Source organism: Geotrypetes seraphini, chromosome 19 (genome assembly GCF_902459505.1).
Source record: "Geotrypetes seraphini chromosome 19, aGeoSer1.1, whole genome shotgun sequence".
NCBI classification, from domain to species: Eukaryota; Metazoa; Chordata; class Amphibia; order Gymnophiona; family Dermophiidae; genus Geotrypetes; species Geotrypetes seraphini.
This window is the reverse complement of record NC_047102.1, coordinates 12,455,567-12,467,911: the sequence shown is the minus strand read 5'-3', so window position 1 is coordinate 12,467,911 and position 12,345 is coordinate 12,455,567. Positions and strand designations below refer to the sequence as shown.

The following is a 12,345-nucleotide window of genomic DNA, read 5'->3' as shown; positions in this document are numbered from 1 at the left end:
ACACAGACACACACACACAAAAAAAAATACAGCCGTGAAAGCTTCCCTGACACACCCACAGCTCCACCCCAGAACCCACAGCATAAACAAGGACTCGCCCTGTTACTCTGACTTGTCAGTAAGAGGCAGCGTCACTCACCTTTTCCAGCTGCACAATGCAGGGTGTGTGGACCACAATTCTGCACGCTGCACACTTCCTTCGCGACACAGACTTCTGTGGACACAGAGAAAACGTGGGTCCTGTTATTTGCATTCCAGTGGAGCCCGGGAGCTGAACTTTCACCCCCCCCTGACTTTACACCGCCCTCCCTCTTCGTTCTTTGGTCTCTTCCCACCAATCCCTTCCGCTTCTTTCCCCTTACCAAACGGTGCTTCCTCTCTCTCTCTTTCTATCCTTCACCGGCGGGCTTTCCGCTCTTGCTATCTCTCCCCCAACTCCACTCCAGTGTTTTTCTCTCTCTCTTCCCCTGTCCTTCCTTCAATTTGTTCCTCCTCCAGCTTCCATTAGACATTACGGCCTAAACATGAGACACAATATAGAAAGCTGCCACTAGTAAAAGTAGTGCTCTCTTCGGCCTTCTGCTGTGAGGAGAAGGGCAGAAATTGGGGGACGGGGGATGGGAAGGAGCTCTGCAGCCAGAAATTGGGAAATCCACTCTTGGGTGCAGTGCAATCACTGGTCCTGTCCCCAAAAGCTTAGGGTGTTGCCTTTATTTTCTCTCCTCCCTTCCCCACCTCTCAAAGGACAGACCTCGTGGCAGCACCTTCCTCCCTCACCCTGGTGACGCTTCCCGTTCTCTCCAGTTTTGGGCACCGCCTGCTCCCGTTAAGTCCCTTCTCTTTTCCCCTTCTTCTCTTACTTGCACTTTGGCTGTGCAGTTCTGCTCTCCCACATAACAGAAATCTCCCGACATGTTCGTCTCAAACCAAATGTGTTCGCCGTACAAGGCATTCTCCTGGAAAGCACAAAATTAGGTGATGTTAATGCCCTCTCACTCTGTCAGGATGCAAGAAATGCGCTGGCATGAGTAGGGTTACCATTTTTCGGGGCCGCAAAAATACGGATTTGTGGCCCTGCCCTGTTCCGCCTCTGGCCCCTCCCCATTCCACCCCAGCCCCACCGTTCCGCATTTGTCTCCGCCCCATTCTGCCCGGGCCCCCTCCCCCCACAAACCTCCTCTCTTCTTTCCCCGACAAGCTCCGTCCGTATCTGGAGGGCCTGGAGCATGTGTGCCAAGTCATCCGCGCAGGCTCAAGTGCCCTCCAGACGTGGCCGGAGCTCGTCAGAGCTTTCCAAAACCCAGACAAACTGCCGGTTCGCCTGGTTCCTTCGATCTTCATTATCTAAGAACTTGATGAATTTCAGACAGTAGCTGAAGACAAACTTAGGCCTCTTTTTACTAAATGGCGCCACAGGTTTTTCGTATGGGCCGGCGAGGTAAATGCTCCATCGCTCATAAAATACCTACGAGCGTCGGAGCATTGACCTCGCTGGGCCAAGCTAAAAAAAACACTAGCACCGTTTAGTAAAACCCGGTGTTATTTTAGCGCTGCATCTGCGGGAATCGGATGTAGCTCGAGAAGCCTGAACTGCAGAAATCAGTTCCGAGTTTTGTGGGGATGGATCAGAGCAGGGTCTTTATCTAAAGGCTGTCAATGTATCCTCATCAGTCGTTTTATGCTGAACCAGCAAGACTATGAAATGCTTGGAACTGTCTTAATCTTTTTTTATTTTTTTTTTTTTTTAAAGGTTTTGCTCTTCTCTGTTTTGAGAAAATTTGATAAGATACTTATCTTATCAAATTTGCAGAGAACTTAGCTGCAAATTGCTAAGGTCTTCCTGGGTTCTTTTCTCGATATCTTTTCAGAATGCTATCTTTCTTTACTCATGCTGCTAAATTTGCTGGTCATCTAAAAATGTACCGTATTTGCCGGCGTATAAGACGACTTTTCAGTACCTTAAAATCCTCCCCAAAGTCGGGGGTCGTCTTATACGCCGGGTACTGTTTACATGCAGTGGCGTACCAAGGGGGGGGGGGGCGGAGGGGGCGGTGCGCCCCGGATGCCAGCCCTAAGGGGGTGTTCCCGGCCTTGCCGTTCAATCCCCCCCCACCCCCGAAGGACCGCTCGCCCCACTGACCTTCCTGCACCACCTGTGAAGCAGTCCGCAGCAGGATCGCGAAGTCAGCGTCAGCGATCCCGCCCCTCCTCTGACGTCAGAGGAGGGGCGGGACCGTGGCGCAGGAAGCAGCGCAGGGATCGCTGACGCTGACTTCGCGATCCTGCTGCGGCTGCTTCATAGGTGGTGCGGGGAGGCCAGGGGGGGCGAGCGGTCCTTCGGGGTGGGTCGGGGCATCAGGCCTTCAGGGTGGGGCGGGTGGGCAGGCAGGCAGGCTTTCAAGGGGGAGGGGGTGACAGGCAGGCAGGCAGGCCTTCAAGGGGGGACAGGCCTTCGGGGGGGGTGCAGACCTTCAAGGGGGTGCAGGCCTTCAAGGGGGGGGACAGGCCTTCGGGGGGGTGCAGGCCTTCGGGGGGTGCAGACCTTCAAGGGGGGGGACAGGCAGGCAGAAGGTTGTGCAGAAGGTGTGCGGAAGAAGGGGTAGTCTTATACGGCGAGTATATAACAAACTCTATATTTTAACTGTAAAAGTTGGGGGGTCGTCTTATACGCCCAGTCGTCTTATACGCCGGCAAATACGGTATATATTTTCTTTTTCTCTCTTTCTGCCCTGCTTTTCCTTAGGGGAGATCCAGACTTCTAACCGTTTTGTTTTAGGTTTTACTTCTGCACTACAATTAGCTTGTAAACTGCTAAATGAACACAGTAACATAGCAAATGATGGCAGATAAAAGACCTGCACGGACTATCCAGTTTGCCCATCAGTCTCACCCTCATCCATTTTACTTAAGAACATAAGAATAGACTTACTGGGTCAAATCAATGGTCCATCAAGCCCGGTAGCCCGTTCTCACGGTGGCCAATCCGGGTCAATAGTACCTGGCCAAAACCCAAAGAGTAGCAACATTCCATGCTACCGATTCAGACTATGGACTTTTCTTCCAGGAATTTGTCCAAACCTTTCTTAAAACCAGCTACGCTATCCGCTTTTACCACAACCTCTGGAAACGCGTTCCAGAGCTTAATTATTCTCTGAGTGAAAAAATATTTCCTCCTATCGGTTTTAAAAGTATTTCCCTGTAACTTCTTTGAGTGTCCCCCCTAGTCTTTGTCAATATTGACAGAGAGAAACATCGACCCACTTGTACCCGTTCTACTCCACTCAGGATTTTGGAGACTTCAATCCTATCTCCCCTCAGCTGTCTCTTTTCCAAGCTGAAGAGCCATAACCTTTTTAGGTTTTCCTCATACGAGAGGAGTTCCATCCCCTTTATCATCTTGCTAAGTTCCTTTATAAGATGTCCTCCCCTCCCCCCACCCCAACAAGCAAGACCTACACGTGTTGATTAGACCAGTATCCTGTAGTGTTGGTGGAGAAAGTATGGTCTGACCTTTCTCGGCTGTTGCAGGATGGCAAATAACTTTCAGACCAGGCTGTTGACATGATTTTGAAACGTCAGTGAGCTGTCTAAGGTGACTCCCAGGACCAGAGGATTTCTCAATATTGAGGTGTACTCCATTTGTCAACGTGATAGAGGATGGAATCAATTGTGTCTACAGCCCAAATCATAATAGTTTTGAGTGTTTTCTGCTTTTAGTTTAAGATAGTGTTTTATTGACCATTCTTGCACTCTGTTTAAATCGAAACTAAAAACATTTTTATTTCAAGACGCCTTCGAACTTTAATTAACGGTTCTCCATACTTTTATTTATAGACGGTCCACTCCTACTGTACTACCCTTAATTAGCTCCGCATCCAATTTAGAAATATATTTCTTCCCCCTCCTTTCTGTTCCTGTATGTCTGTGTGTCAAAATTCATGTATACAGTACCTGGTTTTATATTTTTATGTACACCACTTAGAAGCTTGATAAGCAGAATATGAAATTTTAATAAACTTTGAAACTTAAACTTTGAGACAGCTTGATACGTAGAGAGGCTTGGAAAAAGAGTCGGCTGAGAGGAGATATGATTGAAGTTTACAAAATCCTGAGGGGAGTAGAACGGGTACAAGTGGATCGATTTTTCGCTCCGTCAAAAATGACAAAGACTAGGGGACACTTGATGAAGCTACACGGAAGTACTTTTAAAAACCAATAGAAGAAAATTTTTTTACACTCAGAGAATAGTTAAGCTCTGGAACGCGTTGCCAGAGGATGTGGTAAGAGCGGATGGCGTAGCTGGTTTTCAAAAAGGTTTGGACAAGTTCCTGGAGGAAAAGTCCATAGTCTGTTATTGAGAAAGACATGGGGGAAGCCACTGCTTGCCCTGGATCGGTAGCACGGAATGTCGCTACTCCTTGGGTTTTAGCCAAGTACTAGGGACTTGGATTGGCCACTGAGAAGACCACCTAGAGGCCACTGAGAGGATAGGCTAGATGGTCTGACCCAGTATGGCTATTCTTTTGTTCTTACGTGAGCTAAGTATAGGACAATCAAGCCATTGTGACATCACTGATGAGGGCCCTGAGGCACTGTGGAATGAAGCATTATGACATCACAATCTCAGCTCAGGAATGTTGCTTTCTTTGGGGTTCCAGAATCTTGCTATTCTGTGGGGATTCTGAATGGAATGTTGCTACTCCTTGGGTTTTGGCCAGCTACTAGTGACCTGGATTGGCCACCATGAGAACGGGTTACTGGACCATTGGTCTGACCCAGTAAGGCTATTCTTATGTTCTTGTTATATCCCAATCTAAGGGAATTACAAGAAAAGAGTCTTCTGCATAGCTGTTGTGCCTTGACCCTGAGGCAATTAGGCTTGGATTCTCTTAATGCCGCTGGTAGGCACCCAAGTTCGGCAACAAACGCCATTTAAACAACGTTTAAAACTGATTTTCAAGGCGCCTAAAAAAATCAGCGCAGGAATCACGCCTCCGTAGGTGCTTTATGTTGCCCAACGCCACTGTAGGTGTGGCTAACGCCAGAAATGACATTAGGCCCTTAAAGTGCCTACGGAGGCACGCATCTCATCAAAGGTAGGCGTTGGAAAGGTAGGCCTGGAAAACACTGGCCTACATTCGCCAGATTCTCTAACTGGTGTCGTCACCTGATTGACACACGATCAGCGGCCGCCGACAACGGCGCCGGTTAGAGCGTCCGGGCCGAAGAGCTTTCTCCATCGGATTCCAACTCTATTTTGAAGAAAAAATTAACTCAGCTGCAAGGAAGAATCAGCTGCAATAAAAAAAAAGTCCTCCCCCAGGGCTCAACGTTATGAGAAGCAACCCCCACTCCCACAAAGAATCCCAAATCCCAGAAATAGATGAATTATTGTGAGTTTGACCTAATACACAGAGAAACCCACTTCCCAAGGGATTCCCCTGAAAAACCGCCTTCTCTGCCTTGGAAAACAGAAGCTACAGGAACAGAAACTGATGACATTAGAGAAAAGCACTCCCCAAAATACTAGAAATCCCACAGGCAAGGTCTAAAGAGCTCAAAACAGGAAGTAGCTCCTGCAGGGGAACTCCCATTATTACAGAAATCAACTTAAAGGGCATTAAAAAGGTTAAATGCCTCCCAGGATCCTCAGAATTGTCACAGAATTTTATGTACAGTGATACCTTGGAATCCGAACTTAATCCGTTCCAGAACCCCGTTCGAGTTCCAAGACAATTTTTCCCATTTCAAATAATAGAAACTGGAGTCATCCGTTCCTGGGGTCCACGAACTCAAATTTTAACAGTACAGTGGTGCCTCACACAACGAACTTAATTGGTTCCAGGAGCAAGTTTGTTATGCGAAAAGTTCGTTATGTGAAACGCGTTTTCCCATAACAATACATGTTAAAAAAAATAATTCGTTCTGTAGCATAAAATATGCTAAGATGACATAAAAAAAGATAAATTTGTTGTTATTATTTTTATTTAGATACATCTAAAAACATAATTGTTTTTTAAAACAACACACATTTTTTAAATTTAAAGACAGACTAAGTAGAGTCTAATTTTACAGTGAGAGAGGGCAGAGTCTCAGCGGCAAAAACTGGGACTTAACTGTTCATTTTTTTTTTTTTTTCTAGCATCGGGGAAGCGGCGAGAGTAGCTCCGCCCCCCCCAACGCATCAGCAATAGGCGCCGGGCCCCTGCGAGCCGACGGTCCGCCACTGCACAGGGAGCCAGGTGGAGAGAGGGCAGTTAAGCGCAGTGCCTGCGCGGAAGGATGCAGCTCGGGCGACTTCGTTGTGTGAAACGAAGTTCGTTGTAGGAAGCAAGACATGAAGTTCGTTGTGCGCAGCGTTCGCTGTGCGAGGCGTTCGTTATGCGAGGCACCACTGTAAATACACTGGATTTTAAGGTAAAATATTAACAAACAATACACACAGTATTTTCCTCACTATACTACACAGAGGCAAAAATCACATGAGATGCTTTCACTACAGCTTCCGACAATGAACTGGACGATGTATGGGTGGCCCGAACGCTGGGGAAACGTACGCACAAACACACATGAACGACGTGCAGGGCGTTCGGATTCCGTGGCGCAAATACACATGACCGGCCTCCAGGGTGGTCGGATTCCAAAGCAGCGTTCGGATTCCAGGGCACAAATACACATGACCAGCGGGCAGGGCGTTCGGATTCCAAAGCAGCGTTCGGATTCCAGGGCACAAATACACATGACCAGCGGGCAGGGCGTTCGGATTCCAAAGCAGCGTTCGGATTCTAGGGCAAAATTTGCTGGAATTTTTTTGTTCGGATTCCAAGCTGTTTGAGTACTGGGGTGTTTGGATTCCAAGGTATCACTCTGTATTTGGGGGGGGGGGAAGAGTTCTTTTTTTTTTTTCCTCTTTCCTTTTCTATTTTTGAATGGAGTTCTTTTCTAAATTGTTTTGTAATATATATTGTAAATTATATTATATTTTATATAAAGTTGTTCATTAACATAAACCACAAACCAAACTGTGAATAGAACCAAAAGAAAAAAGGATTGGAAAGCTGATGTTTTGATTAGGGTTACCAGATTTATTTGCAAAAAAAAAAAAAAAGAAAACACATGGCCCCTCCCTGTTCCACTCTCCCCAACCCTACACAAACCTCGTCTCTTCTTCCCCGAGTTTGGGCCGCGTCCGCAGGGCTTCTGAGCGTGCGCGGTTGCGACGCAAATGAGGTCACGTGCATGCATGCGACATCATCGCATGCTCGGTGGCTCTCCAGACACAGCCCCGAGTTCGGGGTCTTCGAGAACCCGGACAAACTGCCGGGTTTTGGAAATCCATCCGGTCACCTGGACAGTCCTCTGAAAAGAGGACATGTCCGGATTTCCCGGACATCTTGCAACTCTAGTTATTATTCTTGCGGGAACAAATGACCTGATTAGAAATAGAACCTCTGCAGTCAAAGAAATATCCAGATTTGGGGAGATAGACTTAAACCTATTATAACTTAAACTAGCTCTCCCCTGGTTAAAAGGCGTTATTTATGCTGGAAAATTAGAGAAATCTCTTTTCTTCAAAATCACTGAGCTTTGAAATAACCTTCCCGCCCTTCTGCGGAATCTGGGCTCCTTCCAATTATTCCGAAAGCATCTGAAAACTTGGCTATTCTCAAAAATGTAAATCTCGCTGCCCTCTTTATAATCACTAATTCTTATTATGGTTTTCCTTCCTTATATTAAAGTTCCCGTAAACCGTGCCGAGCTCTATCTTTATAGAGAGGGTGCGGTATATAAACTTAAGGTTTAGTTTAGTCTAGCATTGTCAGACGTTCTTCCTGCTTTGCACATCAGTTGTGTACAATAAAAAGTGAAAGGCCAACGTACATAGACCAGGAAAGAAGCCTTGGGCCGATAGGGCAGGAGGATTTCAAGGTCACAAAACAATGTGTTAAGGCGGTGGCCAAGGCCAGAACGATGCTCCTAGAAGGAAGGAGGAGGTGATAATGCTCGTGTTGGCGAGGTTGCACTTGGAATTCAATTTTGGTGGCCACACCTTGCCAAGGAAGTTAAGACTTGAAGCAGTTCAGAGGAAAGTGACCAAAATGGTATGGGGTCTATGCCACAAGACATATGAGAAGAAAATCTGAATATCACTGCATACCCTGGAAAACAGGAGGGAGAGGGGAGATATGATACAGACATTTAAATACTTGAAAGACATCAATGAACAATCAAACCTTTTTTTCAAAAACTGGGGAGGCTACAGAACCAAGGGACATGAAATGTAGCCGCAAGGGGGAACTGAAAAGCAATGCCAGAAAATACTCGTACAGAGAGGGTGCTGGATCCTGGACTGTTCTTCCATTGGAGGTGGTAAGGAAGAAAATAGTGATGGGATTAAAAAAGCTGTAGGATAAATACAGAGGATCCCTATATGGGAAGAGGATGAAACAAAAGTATGACGCAAAACCAATTTCAAGCATTAGGAAAAAGATAAGAGTCGAGAGTTGTACCTGCTGTTCTTCCCAGGTTTCCCCCTCCCCCTTCACTCACACTCTCTCTAACAAAGTGGGTGGGCACAGCTGATCAATCCAGTCTTTATCTACCACCATTTGCTGTGTCGAGAAAGGGGATCAAACATATGAGCTTTTCATGGGAAGAAAGACACACACAGGTCTTGAGCAAGAAACATGTTATTCTGGACTTACGCTCCAATCCACCGTGCTGCGGATTTGCCTCTCCGAGTCACTCCTTAGGACTAATGCGGGATTTGACTGCGTAACCATATGTTGGAGGCCTGATTTAGCAATGGCTTTCCTGAAAACAACGAAGAAAGATGAGAGGAGAGACTCTCCACACAAGTTTCAAGACAGACTTTTAAAAACAATGACTTCAGAAGGCGTATCCTAATATCAAGAGAAGTGAGGAAACAACTCTCTTTCTCATCCTTTAATTCTACTCAAACTTTAGCCTCAGAATTCCCAAGACCTCTAGGGATCCAACTAGGTACTTGGGAACTGAGTTGGCCACTGTTGGAAACAGGATACTGGGATTGATGGACCTAGAATGGCAATTCTTATATGAGCCAAGTAGAGGATAATCAAGCCATTGTGACATCACTGATGAGGTTGATTCTTAGGCATTGGTGGAATGAGGTATTATGACATCACAATCTCAGCTCTGGAATGTTGCTACTATTTACGTTTCTGGGACCTGGGTTGGCCATTGTTGGAAACAGGATACTGGGTTGATGAACCTTCGGTCTCTCCCAGTATGGCCATTCTTATATTTTTATGATGACCACAGAAAGCATAAAGACCCTCAGAACTAGACAATGAGGTGTTAACAATTGCTTTAAAGGTCTCTCACCAGCTCTGGTCCATTCAACATGACTCTCGATGACATTAATCTGCAAGGGGTAGAGCACTGTTGGTCTTAGATTACGATAGGGGCAATTTTAAACTGTGCCCTTCAGTGTTAAGTCCACAGGCACTTTTTAGCAGCTAACCACAGGAGCCAACTCTTGGGTTCTTGAGCACCCCAATATTGAAAACACTCCTTGACTGTGTCCAGGGAGAGGTAATTTTCAATGGGTTTAGCACCACCAATAATTTTGAAAAGTTGGCTTTTTGAAACGTGCCCCAGGTAACTCTATGCTTTTCTTTTCATGGAAAATAACATTCAGATTTAAAAATAAAATCTGTGTGTGGGTTTTTTTTTCTGATCCTGCCCAAAACATGCTCCCTGGTCCACTTCCCCGAAGCACAACCAGAAGCATATTCTTGGTGAAACTGTCTGAAAAATTGCCTTCGGCCTGGCTAAAAGGTCAGACAATTTACCTTGGGTAAGCGGCTCTGAAAATTTCCCACTTTCTTGCAAGAATGAAGTCCATTATCATTTCCAATCGACAGTAATTTGGTTATGGAAAATAATGAAAATGTTGGGGGTAAATATAGCGTGTATTTTGCCTGCTGTGAAAATCATATCGCATGACATCCTTCCCAAAGCCATCATCGCATCATGTGACTTCCTCCTTTCTCCTCAAAGCTTGTGATCCGAGGGCTGATAAATTCTTTTCAAAAAAAAGGAAGTTTATGACCTGCCAATCATTTCGGGACTAAAAATGGCAACTATGCAGCAAAATTATCCCTGCAAACAACTAAAGGTGACTTCGCTGACTTCATCTTTTCTTTGTATCTGTAACAGTGGCATCGTTACCCTTAATTTGAAAAAGATTAGGGACAATTTTAATGAGCAGAGTAGAGTCAACCGCTTGCAAGTTCTCGGTGCCACGGTTGCCATGCTCACCGTGGGATGTGCCAAACTCTGAGGAAAGGCAGATTTTAGAGCACAACATGGGGAAATCCCAGGGGCACAGCTTTGAAATGCCTGCTGAGAAATGAAGGTGCATATATTCCATTATAAACATGCCATGCTGTGACAAAGTACAGCCAGCACAAGATTCCCCGGAAAATGCCTCTAGTACTTGGCAAGGAGCCATTAAGGCAGGCAAAGCTGCAAGGTCCCAATGCCTGGATGGACTGATGGCAATTTAACCGTTCCCTCTAATTGCAACCCCCTACCCTGGTATCCTGTTTGTTTGTCTTGACTAATTAGATTGTAAGCTCACTCGAGCAGGGACTTTCTCCTCTGTGCATGTCTGGTAGCACTCTAGAAATATAATAGTAGGTAGTATTAGGAATGGGGGAGCATTTTGGGGTATTGTTAAAGCTTCTCCCTGAGGTTTTTGACAAATCACTTAACCCTTCACTGCCTCAGGCACAAACTTAGATTGTTATCCTTCTGGGGACAGAGAAATACCTAGTAAACTTGAACATAATTTATCTTGAGCCATTATGGAAAAAAGACAAGAGCTATATACAAAATCACCCTACTGCAGGGGTGTCCAACCTGCGGCCCGAGGGCCCCGTGAAGTACTTTGTGCGGCCCCGGTCGAGGGCGATGCAGTGTTTTCCTCTGCTGTCCCCGGGTGTTTACCGTCTTGCCGGCTCCCTCCTCTGTCTTGCTGCAGCGTTTGCACGGCCCCAGAAAAAAAAAATTTTCGGCCAATGCGGCCCAGAGAAGCCAAAAGTTTGGACACCCCTGCCGTACAGGATGGATGAGATCCACTGTATATATAATGAATAGGCTCCCTGACAAACCCAGATTAAAAAGTACACTTCTCCCTCTGTATTTGCGGTTTCAGCAATCGCGGTTTCGATTATTCGTGGTTTTTAGCTTGCTGGCTCCTCCCCCAAATTACTTCAAGCTTGCATAGAGAAATCGCTGATTCTAAGCTTTTACAGAGAAAAATAGCCGGTTCCCGGCACTTTCTTCACCGTGTTTTGCCTCTCCTTCAGGAACAGCCCAGGTCTCCCCAACATGTTATTCGCGGTTTCACCATATTCATGATGGTTTTGAATAGAAAACAGCGAATAACGTATGAAAAAAGTTATTCGCGGTTTTTCTGTATTTGCGATTCTGTTAATCCCCTATCGCAGCGAATACGGAGGGAGAAGGGTATCAACATTTAGGGGTCCTTTTACTAAGGCCCGCTAGAGCGTCTTAGCGCGTGCTAAATGCTAACGCGCCCATAGGATATAATGGACGTTTTAGCACGCGTTAGTATTTGAACAAGATACTAATGCAATTTTAAGATTAGACTTTTGTAACTCCCAAGTGTTATTCTATGGGAAAAGGGTTTGGATGTTTCCAGATGTGACAAGACAAACACAGGAAAGAAGATAATTATGCCTGGCTATGAGATCTGAAACTGTGAATCTTGGTGCCTCATTCTTATTAGCATATCCATGTTAATGCATGGTTAAATATTTGGGAGTAAGATATAGCTTTTTCTCTCCTGAACAATTAAGATCCTTTCTGCATTTGAAGAAAGTGGTTTATGGAACCGTTTGAATGGCTGTTTAGTGAATTGGGGGCCTTTGGTTGTTAGGTTTTTCCTATATAATTAACTCTTTATTATTTGGAGGTTCTCTTTGGCTTTTCCAGTCTCCTTCCCCTAATCGTGGTCTAAGGCAGTGTTTTTCGACCTTTTTACACCTATGGACCGGCATAAATAAAAGAATTATTCTGTGGACCGGCATCGGTCCGTGGACCGGCGGTTGAAGAACACGGGGCTAAGTCGTGGGCCAGACCCCGCCCATCTCTACCCAATCTCCACCCCAGACCCCGCCCCCATAATAGTACTAATTACACCTTGCACGTCCCGTGCCTCATCTGGAAGCCTTCCCTCTGACGTTGCAACGTCAGAGAGAAGGCTTCCGGTTCAGGCGCAGGATGCCCGTAGGAGCCACTGCCTGTGGCTTTGTGCACCAAATCAGTTAGGAA

At 45.9% G+C, this 12,345-nt stretch overlaps 1 protein-coding gene across 8 annotated transcripts in view; it reads right to left on the bottom strand.

Moving 5' to 3' along the window:
- Positions 1 to 12,345, bottom strand: part of DGKZ (diacylglycerol kinase zeta) — a 182,915-nt gene that overhangs the window by 90,254 nt on the left and 80,316 nt on the right. For 7 of the 8 annotated variants that reach the window (XM_033928412.1, XM_033928413.1, XM_033928414.1 and 4 more), the window contains 3 exons: positions 8,706 to 8,814; positions 861 to 956; positions 140 to 214 (listed from right to left, as the gene is read on the bottom strand). In XM_033928412.1, coding sequence (XP_033784303.1) covers positions 140 to 214; positions 861 to 956; positions 8,706 to 8,814 — 280 coding nt within the window. The remainder of the gene's footprint in view (positions 1 to 139; positions 215 to 860; positions 957 to 8,705; positions 8,815 to 12,345) is intronic. The other variant, XM_033928417.1, reaches the window with a different exon arrangement.